Source organism: Pholis gunnellus, assembly GCF_910591455.1.
Source record: "Pholis gunnellus genome assembly, chromosome: 3".
In the NCBI taxonomy this organism is placed as follows: domain Eukaryota; kingdom Metazoa; phylum Chordata; class Actinopteri; order Perciformes; family Pholidae; genus Pholis; species Pholis gunnellus.
Window position 1 is genome coordinate 4,063,570 of NC_136529.1, and position 16,514 is coordinate 4,080,083.

Below are 16,514 nucleotides of genomic sequence, written 5' to 3' on the forward strand. Positions count from 1 at the left end.
AAACAAGTATATAAAGTGTCACGTGTAAATTAAAAGAAATTCATAAACCTAGAAGTCCGAACTTAAAGTGTTGGATTAGTTTTTTGTTGCCAACACATTATTTATCTGAAAACACTTTGTTGTGTTTAGTGACATCCTGAAATGTAAAGAAAAAGGACATAAAAGCCGTCTAAGCTCCGGCCTGTGCCCACATTTAAAAGGTCACCCTGCCCCCCCACACGCTGCTGTCTGTAGTCCAGACAACAACCAGTAAAGCCACCAAGAATTCCTGCTTCAAACAAACACCCCCCCCCCCCCTAAAAATCCCCTGCCATATAAATCTGTCACACATTTTGAGGAATGTGACCGATTTATTAGAAAAGAGGAAGTAAATATGACAAGATGACAAAAATTCCCTCAGTTAGTTAGAAAAGTAAACTAGCGGTGAATGATGTACTTCTGCTTTTTAAGGAAGATAAATGGGGGGGGGGAAGAGTGGCATGAAAAAAAAGAAGCAAAACGGTGGTGTGGTGGGGCAGCTGTAGAGAAGGGGGGGGGGGGGGGGGGGGGGGTCTGTCCGGCCAATGGGGCTGCAGCAGGGCCTCGTGACCCCGCCCATGGTGTAAAACACCGTGGCTCTCACTGACAGCTCAGACAATAAGCTTGTGAAGCACCGACGAGGAGTAAACTCCCAAAAAAGAGCTTTTACACACACTCCATGGAGTGAGACGGTTCACCGGAAAAACTCTCCTCTTCTCGGTGCGGGGACGCTGAACGCCACCGCCTCACAATGGTGAGTGCTGCTGCACCTCACAGCATTACGGAGTTATTGTGACAACTCTTGTTTCTTTGTTACAATCACAGTTTAGTTGTCACTCTCCACCGGGATGCCTAGTTTGTGTTTTTCGGTGTCCGTGCCGTTGACCGTCAACAAGAGGGAATATCCCCTCAGGACCACCTGCTGGGATTGCTATTCAATTTGCGGTGTCAGCTAATATACCGACTATTTAAACTCACGGACCCGCTGACCTGCTCCATGCTGTCTGTAATGAAAGAGAGAGAGAGGAAGAGAGAGGGAGAGAAAAAGAGGGAGCGAGAGAAAGAAAGGGAGAGACTTTATGAGCCTCATTAACACACAAGCCTTTAGAAGTGGCATTATCAACTCAGGCTGCTCAGGAAAACACACACACACACACACACACACACACATTATTGGGACATTTCATTTTTGTAGATGTTTCACTTTGCAAGTGTCCTTAATATTTTTTGTTATTTTGTGATAAAGTTTGATTACCTGGCTGGCGTAGAACTTGTTTTCTGAATCTCCGAGAAATGATCAATGCATTTGCAGCATTTCGTCTCCAGCAGTCGGTGTTTGTTACCCCCCCCCCCCCCCCCCCCCCCCCCCCCACACACACACACACAGTTAAAGTACCACATAAAATACATTTAGAAATAAATCATCCAAAGGGTAGGGCAGGTGAAACAATTGGAGTCTGGTTTGGGGTTCAATGGGTGGAACATGTTTAAGAAGCCTGGACATGATTAATGTAATAGCAAAGCCTAATCTTCCCAAATCCTATCTGTGAGGCTCACAGTGGAGGGAAAGGAGATGCATCATCCAGACATTTTCCTATGCAACGCAAATATGCAACTGAGCTCATCTTGTTCATCGCTTCTTTGAAAAAAAGGCTGGTTTGGTTGATGACTAACAGTCAGTTTAAGCGACCTCATTTCCGTTCTATAGGGTTATTTCGTATTGGAATTTATTTCCCTTTTTAGTTCATTGAGAGCTATTTCGGGAAGCCTTGTGCGCTGTGTGGCTGTCTGTTTTCATCATCAGAGCAGGAGTCAGTAGACAGTCATGAGGGCTTTTGAGGCTGGCATGGAGAAGTGGCAGCATCCTCTTCAGATACCACTCTAGGAAGTTTAATTCTCCATCTGCCCAGTATGTTATCCAGCAACTGTCCATGTGTTTAACTGCAAAAGATTAATAATCTGCTGCAAAAGTGAGAGGCCCCCATCGTTCCTCCTGTAAGGACGTATGCCAACTGGCTATAGGCTCTCCAAAACAAACAGACCGTTCACCCAGGAGACCGCTGTTCATGTCCTGTGTGACAACAAGTCAACGGTGACTTATTTGACCTTACTTTTGTTAAGTAACTGACGTATCTAACTAAAGCTGCTTCACAACAAGTGAAACCAATTACTTGAGTTGCCTTAATTTGAAAACTACATTGGAGTTATTTCATTTTTTTTTATTTTTAAAGAAGGGCTTTTAATACTGCACTTAGCCCCAGGCCAAGTGAGCTGTTGTCCCAAATGCCTGGGACTAAGGGATATTTTAGTCTTGGACTAAATTAACTGTTAGCCTGGGACAAAATGGGTTTAGCCTGGGACAAAATGGGCTTAGCCTGGGACTAAGGGAGCTGTTAGCCTGGGACTAAGAGAGCTGTTAGCTCGGGGTTAAGAAGGCTTTCACATCCCAAAGTGGGCTAACCCCAACTTCATCCCAGGGCTTGGTGGCCCTGCTCTTTAGCAGGGTTAGCCTTGAGTTTGCAGGGATATCCCTTGAAAATGGATTAAACACAGGGCCAAAAGTTGCCAGTGTCACGTTTTTGTCATCCAATCTGTTTCAGAGTAATCACGCGTTATTCTAGAATGTAAACATTACTCACCTTTTCCAACAGACATTTAACCCAGGGCTAGAACTGCAGCGTGAATCGAATAGCCCTGGACTTATTTTAACCCCGCGTTAACGTTTGAAAAGTCGAATTTTGTGCAATTTTTTGACGTCCATGTTTCCTAGCTAGCAGTCTTCTTCACTTGAGTGTGAAAGTTCACCCTTGACCTTGAATAAACTTGAAGTGTATAGGCTTGAAAGTATTCGCAAAAGGGGAAGATTCTGTTAGTGTCTGTGCAGGGAGAAAGAAACTGCAACAAACCCACTGTTTGAGTCCAAAATCTCAACCACCCAACATGCTCCTGTTCACTGTAAATGTATAAATGTAACCCTACCAGTGAAGCTGCAAAGTGATATATTCACTGTGACACGAGGCAGAAGACGAGACTGAGGAAGTGTGAGTATAAATAAAACCGGAGTGTGAGCAGTGAGATAAGTTCCTGCTGCTATCGGCGGTTCCTCACATTGTCCAGGACGTCATCCACTGATACCGTTACGCCTCACTGTTCACTACAGTATTTATTTTAAGTCAGTTTGTTGAAAGATTCAGTTTAACAAGATAGGGCTCTTGTTTGACCTCAAACATGTTGTCTGGCTGCTAGAATCCAACATTGAAATGAAGCTGAATCAGCTATTTGTTGCCCGTCTTTCATACTTCTCTAAAAACCTTCAAATGGCTGCACCAGTACTCTGATCTCCTGCTGTTAGTGGGAAGTGGTTACATTTGTGTTAACATTGTACTTCCAATCACTTCTAGTGAACTCTGCAGCCTTAATGGTGATTCAGCTAAAAGATACTTTACATTAAACGTGGTGACACAACTAGTATCTGTTTGTATGTAACAACAGAATCTAAGATCAAAGGTCCACTTGCTTGCTTTTAGAGCTTCATTTTTAAATTAGATTTTTTGCCATAAAATCATTAAAATGGTTATCTCTCACATGTTAAATGTAGATTAACATTAGCTAGAATTTAAGTTTGCTAGCGTTAGCTAACCGTAGCCACTGTTTGCTACTACTGACAAGCGAATTCCCAAAGAATGGATTGCGGCTGCTGGTAGCACCATTATTTAATATCACGGTGTGTGATCTTTGTGAATGGACTGTTTTTGCAATGAGGCTCATTTGCATAGAAAGAAACACACTTTGTGCCAAATGTCTGCATATTATCTCATTTTAATACATGAATTATAGCATATTGATTTGACAAATAGTGCATTTTGTTGTTCATTTGTATTTATTTTAACATTAACAGTCCAATAAAACTAATGAAATCTTGAGATCGAACCAAATTGAAACACATCAAGTGGTGACTCTCATATTGTAATAAAAAGATTAGCTGTCGATGTGGAATGTCCACTAAAGGGTCCTTGGAAGTTTGTGTGTGCTTTGCGTTTACGATGTTTTGACATAGTTCTCACCAGTTCCCAAACAGGAAATACCAGGGCAGCTGTAGGGAGTCAATGTCACTGCCACAGATCCTGAATCAGTCTCCTCTTGGATCTGTTCGGGTTGGAGAGACGGTTGGCAAAGGTGATATTCCATGGAGCACATCTGAGGATCATTCAAGATGATACGATTGATGGACCCTTTGAACGAATTCCCAGCATGTCAGAAAATAATTTATGGGATACCAAATCTCTCTCCCAGTGTTTCTCCCTCTGTTTGTCTGTCTGTCCCAGCCCCCCCCCCCCCCCCCCCCCTCTGTATTGAACATACTGTGGGAAAGTTTAATATGTCATATTTAGAGGATGACTTCCTGTCCAAATTCAAGAAAAGGGATTATCTCAACTATGTGCTCTGCCTCATCCTGAACACCCTGCTCCCGCCGCTCTGTCTGGGGAAAACAACATTTTTCAAAATGTTAGTGAACCTTTGGTCGTGTGTGACAGATTTGTTCACCGCCGCCGTGGGTGTCGCTCTGGGCCCGGCATGTGTCTGAATGTATGCTGGAGGAGGTGCTGACCTGACCCCCGGGGTTGTGCCCATGACTGTCAAGGGGCAAAAGGTCAGAGTGGACCAAGAGGGAGTCGGTCCCACACTGGGAACCACTTCCTGGACTAGTTCCTGTTCCAGTAGCTCTCTGGGACCGGACGCTCTTATTATGTCAACTCAATAGTGCGTCTCTACAGGTGCTCTCTGATTGAGTGGGAAAATTGAGCAATTTCCCAAGAGCATTGCTCTTTCAAATATGGGGTTTTACATTCTTTAGTGCAGTTACAAAATACCCGATTAATGCACGTCAATAGCTGCAGAATAGTTACCTGATTATATGAATTATACAGTTGGAGGACAAACAGCCTTTCAGTGAGTCACTTGAAAGCAATTTCGATAATCACTTAAGGTGAATTCATAAGCACTAAAACATAATCATGCTCACTTAAATACGCTCAAGAGTTCTGCTGCTGCAGCCTTACCCGCTCCGGTTTGTACCAGGACCATGTTGTGTAAAGTCAGCTATCTTTAGGTACAAACTACTGAACTACAAAGGAGCACAAAGGAGTGCAGATCTCCACCAGGTCTGTCTGCAACGACCACAGTAGTGTTTGGAATAAATACAACCCACAATTGTCTATTCCCCCCTCTAGACCGCAAGTGTACCAGATGTGTTTTTTACTTTAAGTCATTTGTCAAGCAAACACTTTTTAGCTTCTCAAATATGCACTTTCTCTGTTTAATGTAATGGTAAATTGAATGTCTTTGGGTTTCGGAGTGTTGGTTGGACAACTTTTTTTTTGATGACGTTAGCTCGAGGGTCTGGAAAGTTGTGGTGGACATGTTTCACTGTTTTACTTTTTGTTTTTTGGACTAAAAAATGAATCAATCAGTTGAAACAATAATCAGCAGGTTAAATGATAACAATCCACAGCTGCAGCCCTACTTCAGTTTTTTGGTGCGCGGGTAACAGTTTGACATAACTGTGAGTTAAAAATAGAATTGTCATGAAAACAACAACCTGCTCCACATCCAGCGTTGTATTGAAGTATCTTCATCTGGGCTGAGGGTGACTTACTGCCCGAACAGAAGCTTTCGAAAGCATTTCCTGCGTTGCGTCTGACGGGCCGACGTTAATTTGTGAACAGGATGGAGCGCAGAGAGACGGGAGAGGCAGAGACAGCTGTGCAGTTTAAAGTGCTGAGGGCCAGCTGTCAGAGGGCTGATCCGCACAAGCAGGCGTGTGCAGGAATCCAAAAGAGTCACAGCTGAATCTGACTTTGTTACTGTACTCCGTGATCAACATGCAGAACACACAAACAGGGGCACGAGTAAACACAGCACCAAGACCGGGCACAAGTGGCCTGAATTCAATGCATTTATTTTAAATTTGGACGAGTAACCAAAAACAAGTTTCACTGATAATCCCACGATAGGCTGTGGTTTAAATGTCCCAGGGCACTGAAACTCATGGCCTGGATTGATAAATCACAGTATGAGTGTTTAGTGATGATCACGGAACCAATCAGTTGCGACCGTCTTCTTTGGATCGTGCGCACTGATGATTCCAAGGAGAAAGTACAACAGCGTAAATCTTGGTGGTGCGGTCGCCGACTGTCATTTGACCCCATGTATTTCACTTGCATGTCTGTGGCATGACCCGGAGGATTAGGCAGGCAGTTTGCGGAGGCTTGGGGTGTGTGTGTGTGTGTGTGTGTGTTAGTCGGCTGCGGTCAGTGTGCTCCACAGGCCTGCATCCCGACAGGTGCTGAGCGTGTCGGACTCTGATGGTGAATGGGCTCTTTGTTGCAGATGACAGCGGACACACACACACACTCATCAGCTGAGGGGTGTGTGTTTGTTTTGCAGAGGGTCTGTCTGCACCGTTATTCCTATCGTGTCTTGGATCTTTCTTTATGATGTCATTGATGTAAGAACCAAGTACCTTTTATATAGTTTTGAAACTTTTATGGCTTCTTTAAGTGATAAACATACAAAAACACACACAGAACATGTGCTCCGTCCCCTCCCCAACAGAACACATATATATTAGATACAATGAATAAAATATAATAATAATACAAGTTTACATGCCCACTACATGGTGACCACTTCCGTATGATCAATTACACTGAAATATAATAGCATTGGAGTTCACAATGTAAAATGGAGAGAGAAAGAAAAGAGAGAGAGAGCTCGCATGAGACAGTGAATTCAGGAGAGACTGTCCTGATCTTACTGGAACTCAATCCTTTTAATTCTTCTATATACTTGTACTTCACTGTGTTTAAAGAGCCAGTGTAAGGAAATTAGCAGAAATGGAATATAATATATATCATATAACATAACTCTGGTTTTATTAGCATATAATCACCTAAAACTAAGATTGTTGTGTTTTCATTAGCTTAGAATGAGCCCTTCATATCTACAACCAATACCACGGAGGGGTTTTCATTCAGTTGGTTGCAATCTGCAACCACACTGCTAGATGCCACCAAATCCGACACACTGTCCCTCTGAGTGGAACATATTGGAGTGTTGACCCTACTACGTGTATTTGACATATTGTTAGTGGTTCCTTCAACGATTACCACCCTCCAAACTGTATATAAAGTAGTTCAAATTAGCTCCACTACACCTACAACATTAAAGATATGTTAATGAATCAGTAATAATAATAATGAAATAATAAAATGTATAATAACAAGAGGCCATTGAGCAACATGGTTACTTTTATTTTTGATAAATGTCATTGGTTTTGCAGGTTAGTCATAAACCAAAGTATTGGAAATCAGAGGATCACCAAAGTTATTCCAGTTTATTCTGTGGAAAACACTGATGTCTGTATAGACGTTAAGTAAGATGTATCATCTCGAAACAATGAATGTACAGGATTTTGTGCGATACTATCCAGTAAATGTCCAGATAAACCAGTGTGGAGCAAAGCGGTGGACCCACCCACAGAGCGTCCAAAGAGCTGTGCCGCTAGTGTGGCTACAAATGTTTCACGACAAAATATCTTGTGTTGTAAAAATGTGACAAAATGAATCATTGGACTAAACAAATAGATGACAAAGACTACTGATGCCTCCCAATGAGTAGTCATTGTTTTTGTGTGCACAATCCCGGAGGACACAATCAAATGGCAAAGAGACCACTATCATTGTGAACTGTTGATTTAACTGACACTGTCATGTCGGCATTTTGTTCTATGTAGATATCATAAAATTCATAAAATATATATTTTTTCACATAAGAAGATTCATTGTTTGACAATGTCCAGCAGAATGCTAGATTAGCAGTGGACAGACAGACAGAGATGCACACATGCATACGCACAACTGAACACATGATCTCCTGGCGAAGATGAAACGCTCTGCAGCCTGGAGGTGCTTTTGAAATCAAAAATAAAGTTGAATGTGGTTGAAGCAGGAACGGCGGTAAATCAGCCTGCAGTGGTCTATGAATGAATATGAGTGATTCTTACAGTTTGTTGTCCACAGCAACATTACACTGTATGGAAGGCTTCTCTTCCAGCCCATTTAAATCCCTTATTGGAGATGTGCTGCGTCAGAGCACGGTATAAGTTTCCCTTAAATCATGTGCAAGTGACAGCAGGCTGCTACAGAATAAACACACACAGAGGAGCTTCTTTCTATTTATTGAGCTGTTGTGTCAGTGTGATTGGCTTAGCAGCGATGAGACCAGTGGTGTGACTGGCTGAGAGTTTATTTATTAATCGCTAAACCCTCTCACTGAGCTGAAAGATCATTTTTGTACATTTGTTAATCGGAGAAATGAATACAAAATATACAGTCATAGTAGGTTTGCATTCCAGTTTTATTACAAATATCTATTCATTGCCGATTGAATCAAGCTGTCAGCAAACTGTGATGCTGCACCTCTGTAAGTCACCTTTATGTTGTCTGACTGAAGGTCAGGAGATTTGGCCAAATGTGAAAAGGTCAACAAGAGCAACACCCAGCTCCATTTGGTTCACATTAATCGAAACATAGAGGTTTCTCGTAGGAATGGAAAAGATGCATTGATGAGATAAGTGTGAACATGCAGTTCTCTCTGTGTGGTTCTAGTCAGTCAAACCACAAGCTGCTCGCAGCTTCATTTCATTATTACCAGCTTGTTTCTCATACGGACAGCCTGCACCAAAGAACCACAACAAAAATGAAATAAAATAAAGGAAACTGTCCAAGGGCGTCAATATAGATGTTGCACTGGAGCTCTTGGAACAGGGTGGTCTGTAAAGAGAATTGGTCTTTTCAAGGGTTTTTTCATTGCTTCCTAAAACACGTGACATTGCTCAATCAAGGACTGAATGTAGTTTTGTGAGGTTCCAGTTCTTTTCTCAATTCTCAAAACCCATCTCTGTCATGGTTTTCATTTCTTATTGTCTTTGGTATTTTTTTCATATTCAGATGCAATGATGATTATTAGGTAATATGTATTTAGATTTTGTCCAGTATAAAGTCTTTATTTGTGTGTGTGTGTGTGTGTGTGTGTGTGTGTGTGTGTGTGTGTGTGTGTGTGTGTGTGTGTGTGTGTGTGTGTGTGTGTGTGTGTGTGTGTGTGTGTGTGTGTGTGTGTGTGTGTGTGTGTGAGTGTGTGTGTGTGTGTGTGTGTGTGTCTGTTTGTGTGTGCGTGCTTCATAACCAGTAACTAGCATGCACAAGGGTTCTTAATAGGCGTCCTCAAGGGTCTGTAATAAAAGCGTGCGCTAGGCTCCGTCATAACAGCATGAACTAGGCTCCGTCATAATAGCGTGCACTAGGGCCCTTCATAATAGCGTGCACTAGGGTCCTTCATAATAGCGTGCACTAGGGCCCTTCATAATAGCGTGCACTAGGGCCTTTCATAATAGCGTGCACTAGGGCCCTTCATAATAGCGTGCACTAGGGCCCTTCATAATAGCGTGCACTAGGGCCCTTCATAATAGCGTGCACTAGGGTCCTTCATAATAGCGTGCACTAGGGCCCTTCATAATAGCGTGCACTAGGGTCCTTCATAATAGCGTGCACTAGGGCCCTTCATAATAGCGTGCACTAGGGCCTTTCATAATAGCGTGCACTAGGGCCCTTCATAATAGCGTGCACTAGGGCCCTTCATAATAGCGTGCACTAGGGCCCTTCATAATAGCGTGCACTAGGGTCCTTCATAATAGCGTGCACTAGGGCCCTTCATAATAGCGTGCACTAGGGTCCTTCATAATAGCGTGCACTAGGGCCCTTCATAATAGCGTGCACTAGGGCCTTTCATAATAGCGTGCACTAGGGTCCTTCATAATAGCGTGCACTAGGGTCCTTCATAATAGCGTGCACTAGGGTCCTTCATAATAGCGTGCACTAGGGCCCTTCATAATAGCGTGCACTAGGGCCCTTCATAATAGCGTGCACTAGGGCCCTTCATAATAGCGTGCACTAGGGCCCTTCATAATAGCGTGCACTAGGGTCCTTCATAATAGCGTGCACTAGGGTCCTTCATAATAGCGTGCACTAGGGCCCTTCATAATAGCGTGCACTAGGGTCCTTCATAATAGCGTGCACTAGGGCCCTTCATAATAGCGTGCACTAGGGTCCTTCATAATAGCGTGCACTAGGGTCCTTCATAATAGCGTGCACTAGGGTCCTTCATAATAGCGTGCACTAGGGTCCTTCATAATAGCGTGCACTAGGGTCCTTCATAATAGCGTGCACTAGGGTCCTTCATAATAGCGTGCACTAGGGCCCTTTATAATAGCGTGCACTAGGGTCCTTCATAATAGCGTGCACTAGGGTCCTTCATAATGGCGTGCACTAGGGTCCTTCATAATGGCGTGCACTAGGGTCCTTCATAATAGCGTGCACTAGGGTCCTTCATAATAGCGTGCACTAGGGTCCTTCATAATAGCGTGCACTAGGGCCCTTCATAATAGCGCCAATGAAGCTGTCACACATCAAATCTGATTAAAAATGTGTTGGGTAAAATGACTAACTTGCAAGTCAATGTCTTTTTAGAGTGATGAGATAGGACGCTTGCAAGCCTGCAAGAGGAAGAAGAAACTCTACCATTGCCTCAATGCAGAAAGCCTAAATAGGAAGTGAGCAAAAGATGATGTCACATTCAGAACAAAATCTTAAGCCTACGTAGTTGTTTGTTGTTGTTGTTGTTGATTCACAATCACTTTAACAGTAAGGATAAAACTGACAACTATTTGTCTTAATTATGAATTAGAAAATGACTTTTCCCTTGTAAATCGGATGACGACTGATAGGCGCAACTTGTTGCAACATTTTGCAAGAGGAAATGTTGTCATAGCCCGACATCAGCATAAGAAATGCACTACATTCAGTTTCAAGGAACAACTTCTAAATGTGTATCTGTACCATGCAAACTACAATGTGGAAACTGACCAGGGAACTGCGGCACATGGCTGTCTCATTGTGTCAAGTATCTTCCTTTTGTCATTTAAAATGTGCCACGCCCTATCTGCCCACAGGTTTGACCTCCTCATCTTTATTTACATTCTCTCTGTTCTTGATTTTAGAACAAACTTGCGAAGGCTCTGTATGACAACACTGCGGAGTGTGCAGATGAGCTGGCTTTCAGAAAGGGGGACATCGTCACGGTGATGGATCAAAACGTGGCCGGCACCAGCGGATGGTGGATGTGTTCTCTTTATGGACGGCATGGTCTGGCCCCTGCAAACAGACTGCAGCTTTTACCACAAACTGGAACCACTGTGGGCTCATTACGCCACGATGTAGAAAACCCCAAAGTAACGGATGCTGCCACTGATGACAACTCACAAAATATCTACCAGATCCCAAGTGTACCCCGACCCTCCAGCAGCCCAGCTTATGAACGCATGGATGTGATCTACAAGGTCCCGTGCACTCCTTTACCACCATCACAAATTCCATTCCACAGCACAGAAGGACCTGAGGGATACAAGGTACAAATTGGTTTTCTACAAACACTGGGGGCATTTTTTTGCATGCAATTAATTCCGAATCAATATATTTTTGAGGATTACAAATCTACAACTCAAAGACTCAACTTCAACTGCAAACTCAATTACTCATTTAAATCTTGTCAAAGGCTCCACAGACCAAATCCACACCTTCCCTTCTTACCTTTCACAAAATAAGCTTGAGACATACGTTCATATGTAAAGGCTGGTAAGGCCTTCATACACCGACGACGTGACGAATATACAACAAGAAAATGCAAATTACCAGGGCATTTATTGTGAAAAGAATGAAAGGAAGGAATGTATCTGGTCTGCTAGCCTTTGTCAATATTGAAAGGAGTAATAAAGTTTACCTTCTCCCTTAAATACAGAGCCTTCAAGTTGTTGTTCAATAATCCTCATGAATATAGGCGTAACTCAACCTGTACGTGCGAATAATCGCACAGATGTGTGAAAGTCTGTCTTGTTCTCTGGGGTCAAAGTTGGGCCTTTTCCTTGGGAAGTGTTAACCTTCATAATTAAGAGATGTAGACTGTTGCAGAAATGCAATGCTGTGAAACCCCTGCTGGCAAAAAAGCTTACAGATGGGGACTAGGGGCCTCTCCATGGGACAGGCATGCAGCACCGGGGTCTTTATGAGCCCATAAAAGACCAACAGACACAGACTTCAGACACTTTTAACTGCAAACAGCAGCTCATGCCGCCAGGGACCCCAGAAAGACAGAAGTGTCTGTACACGTGCATGTGCGGGAGAAGGGTGGGGAGAAATGAACCCACATGTTCACGATTTCCTTTCCTGCTCCAGGGGAGTCCTGTTCCCTTCTGCAGTAGCCACCTAATATTCAATGAGCAGCATGGTTTCTATTATAGAGCTGCGTTAATTGGCAAAGTGCATGCATCATGGGGTTCTCTCCGGCACTCCCAACGGGCTTCAGAGCAAACACTGTCCCCATAAATGTGTTGATGCAGAGGTCAATGAGGTAGATGCAGCTTTGATCAAAGCAGTGCAAATGTTACCAGTCAACCCTAATGTTACAGCCCCTCTGTCTCGTCTGCAGCCTTCATTCTTCAGCATGGTGTCCCGTCCAACAGGGGAGGTTTACGATGTCCCAAGCCAGGCGAGACAAGCTTCCCTTTTCACTGTGAGCTCAATACACGCCAACAAAATGCTTCAAAACGTGTAGTGGCTATATGAAGATATGCCGACGCTTTACTGCTATTGTGATGTTCTATTTGCAGGCGTCAACAGCTCCAAGACAGGTGCCACAGTGCAGCAGTCCAGGAGACTCTTACGTAAGTTTCCGATATGTAGAGGGAATAATGAAGCAAGGAACCTATGATGTGCTCACTTTAAAATCATGCAGTCTAAAGGCCTCTTTGACAACGTTGTTCTTGTGCGCAGGTGTATGCAGTTCCACCGCCTTTGCCTCAAGACCCAAACTATGACATCCCTGTTCCCTCGGCCACAGAAGCCCAACAGAAAATGACGGGTGGATTCAGTACCCTTCCCAGCCCCTGCAAGCCTGAGTGGATCTATGATGTACCAGTGGGTCCTGAGAAACAAAGTCCACCCCAAGGCTCCCATGACCCCTCCAAAGTCATTTGCAGGCAACTTTATGACACTTTTCCAGCACGTGCTTGGCCCATTCAAAGAGGCAGTCCTACTCCCTCGCTCTATGATATACCAAAACCCAACTCGCCTGACATCTCGAGTCCACCCAGAGTGCTGCCAAGGGTCCCCATTTACGACAAGCCCCCAACTCAGAGGCTTACAGAGGAGCTAGTATATGCGGTTCCACCCAAGGAGGAGCCCCTCACTCCAGTTATCAGTGATCCCCCCAGTGATCATATACCCCTAGAGTGCAGGGGCGACTCAAGCAATGCTCATGAACTCGCAAGGGTGCGTCTGCAGCGAATGAGGAACTTCCTGGCCTGCACGACGTTCCGTGAACTTCCTGGTATTGGGGAGTCGCTGGTGCAGGAGGACGACGAGCGAGGCAGAACCCTGCGTCTCTCTGCAGCAGACAGTCAAAGAATCAGCACGGCCTCCAGCTCCTCCACCAGCTCCTGTGACTCTCTGACCCTGAGCTCGTCCTCTCCCGAGCCTCTGCGAGAGGTGACGCTTAGCCAGGACGAGGCCTGCTGCAGACTTCTGGACCTGCGGGACTCTGTTTGCAAGGCCGTCCCCTGTCTCATGGAGTTTGTCAGCAGTCACTGGAGGAGCAGAGAACATCTGGAGGAACACCTGAGGGAGATCAAAGAGGCCGCAGAGGGGATTGTGTGTTCTCTGACGTGCTTTCTGAGCTTCGCACTGGATGTTAAGGGCAACGCCCGCCGTTTGACCGACACCAACCTTCAGACGAGGCTCTTTAAACAGCTGTCCATCGTAGAAGACTCAGGCGTGATCCTACAACAAACAGTGAGTGCTCTGAACATGGCTGGCTGGCCCCTCAGCACACTCTGCCAGGACCCTGGTCAGGTCCAGACCCCTGACCAACTGGAGCGCTTCGTCATGGTGGCGCGGACTGTTCCAGAGGACGTCAAGCGCCTGGTGTCCATCATCAATGCCAATGGCAAGCTGCTGTTCAGAGCCCCTCAGAAAGCTCCGGAGCCTCTCAACACCATAGGTCAGCCAGAGACGAAGAAAACTCCTGACGGAAGTGAACAAGGAGGGAACTTAGTGGAGGATGACAACGACTACGTAGAGCTACAGGTATAAGCTTCTAATCTTCTCAGGCCCTAGTCGGACAGAGCATTTTAGCAGCCTGGGGCGGCTTTTTGTAATTGTTTTCAAAGAGATTGAAGCGTCTTACGCGCTGCTATTTACGTTTTCCTCACGTTTTTCCGCTCGATGCGCCTCGCTTTTCGGAAGGAGCGTGCTCGAACTGTAAAAAGAAATTCGCCCAACGTCGTCATGAGTCCGTTTTGTCTTGGTGTGGTGACCTTTGCCGGGTACGCAAAGCTTATGTGGCTTTACCAACCGTGGCCGTGATCTGAACAGAAAACAGCAGGAGGCAAATTAGTGCCGTACTTGAGATTTCGGATACGGTGTTTATACTGTAAGTCATTTAAACTGTGCAGTTCATGGTTTGCGTTAATCTAACATTAGCACTCATTTCGGTGGTTGCTGAGTAACAATAACAATAAAAAAGACGCAGCAAACTGCAAAAAATCGGATAACAAAGTTATATATGTGAGTCATCACATATAATATGAGTTACTATGGTAACTGAATGATGGGCATTCAACCAAGGAAAACCGAAAGTATATTTGGAATTGTAACTTTCACACTAATTCATTTCATTTTGACTTTTCTCAGACTAAGAATGACTTTGAAAAACAGCAGAAGGAAGAGCAGAAGGAACCAAAAGAAAACGTTACACCAGTCTCCAACAAGGTGAGTGTCTCCTATTAACAACAGGGATGTGTTCCTACCTCATGAGCATCACGTTATCAAGAATACCTTTGCCTCTTAGTCAATCTGATTCTCATAAATCGGTCTGAAATGATGCTATCCAGGATTTAAGACTTTCCTCGTAGTCAGAAAAAGAAACACTGTGGTGTGGATGACATAATATGAGGCTCTTTGTTCTCTGTCTCCACTGCTTAGGCTGATCCCAAGCGTCGCTCCTCCGAGTCCGGCACCACAGAGGAGCACCGACCGGCCTCCCTGTCAGAGCACTGCCGGCTGTACTTCGGCGCTCTTCAGAAGGCCATCGGGGGATTTGTGGGCAGCCTTCGGGACGGCCAGCCGCCGGAGAAGTTCATCTCGCAAAGTAAGCTGGTGATCATGGTGGGCCAGAGACTGGTGGACACCCTGTGCAGGCAGGCCCAACAAGGAGGGTCCTCCCAGAGCCTCCTGTGTAAGAGCAACCACCTGTGTGCTCTCCTGAAGCAGCTGGCCGTGGCCACCAAGAAGGCGGCGCTGCACTTCCCGGACAAGCAAGCCCTGCACGAGGCTCAGGAGTTTGCTAAGGAACTGGCCCAAAGAGCACAGCACTTTCGGATATCGCTTGAACTGTGAGCGCACACATTTCAAGCGCGTGGATTTGTTTGTACAGCAAAAGACATTGGTTTATTCATCATCAGTTTCCTTTTACGTTCATGAAATATTCAACTATGTTCAAGCTTCACTAGCCAAAAGATGCTTTCTGCTGAGTGTTGTTATCATAATGAATGCAGGTACTGGTTTAAATGTTAATAATGTTAGAAAAAGTCGCTGGGACGAGCAGAATAATTGAAATATGGAGTTGTATTTTGTAGCAGAATAAAAGACTTCACCACAGTGAAGGTCCAGAATGAATTGCACATTTAGGATACTGTACTCAAGCCCATTTTTAAATGCAATTAAAATATGTAAAGTATAACATAATTAGTTTTATATAATTTACAAAATGTTTGTATTCTCTGAATATTATTTGTGTATTTTATTACTTTATTGTGTAAGAGGTATACTCTCCAGGGTAGTAGTTTGATACAGTCTACTTTTTATTAATATCTATGTAAATATCCTAAAAAATAAATGTGTTATGCATTCCCAAACTACACATGTTGGATTTAGAGTACTTTTCAGTTCATCTTATTGTGTCATCCCAGTTGGTCACCAGGAAGTGAAGGTTTATTGGAGATATTGTTAATTGCATTATGGGAAATGTAGGATCCAGTGTTTTTGTGTCGTTGCCCATGCTAGGGACTAAAGGTCAGGACATCTTCGTCTCCGCTGCTTCAGATTTGTCTGTTTTTTTTGGTGAGTGTTTAAGAGCTAAAACATATTTCAAAAATGTTGCAGCTCTCTATACATGTCTCTCGTTAAGGCTGCCACGAGGAACTGTCATTTTGAGTTGATTTTGGCAATGTCTATTGTCAATAGTGGTAGTGTTTCCAAGCACCAGAGTCCCTTTAGAAAACCTCATTTTACTGCAGGATCTGGTTCTCCCGTGACTCTCTTCCCTCC

At 44.2% G+C, this 16,514-nt stretch overlaps 1 protein-coding gene across 1 annotated transcript; it reads left to right on the plus strand.

Annotated features, from left to right (window-relative positions):
* Window positions 1-4,603: 4,603 nt before the first annotated feature.
* On the plus strand, window positions 4,604-16,016 carry cass4 (Cas scaffold protein family member 4; the record flags this gene model as incomplete). The annotated part of the gene is made up of 7 exons (XM_079186276.1): window positions 4,604-4,669; window positions 11,135-11,542; window positions 12,619-12,702; window positions 12,800-12,853; window positions 12,963-14,273; window positions 14,880-14,957; window positions 15,171-16,016. 7 exons carry the CDS (start codon window positions 4,604-4,606, stop codon window positions 15,582-15,584), a joined length of 2,415 nt encoding a protein of 804 aa, XP_079042402.1. The 3' UTR covers window positions 15,585-16,016.
* Window positions 16,017-16,514: the final 498 nt, after the last annotated feature.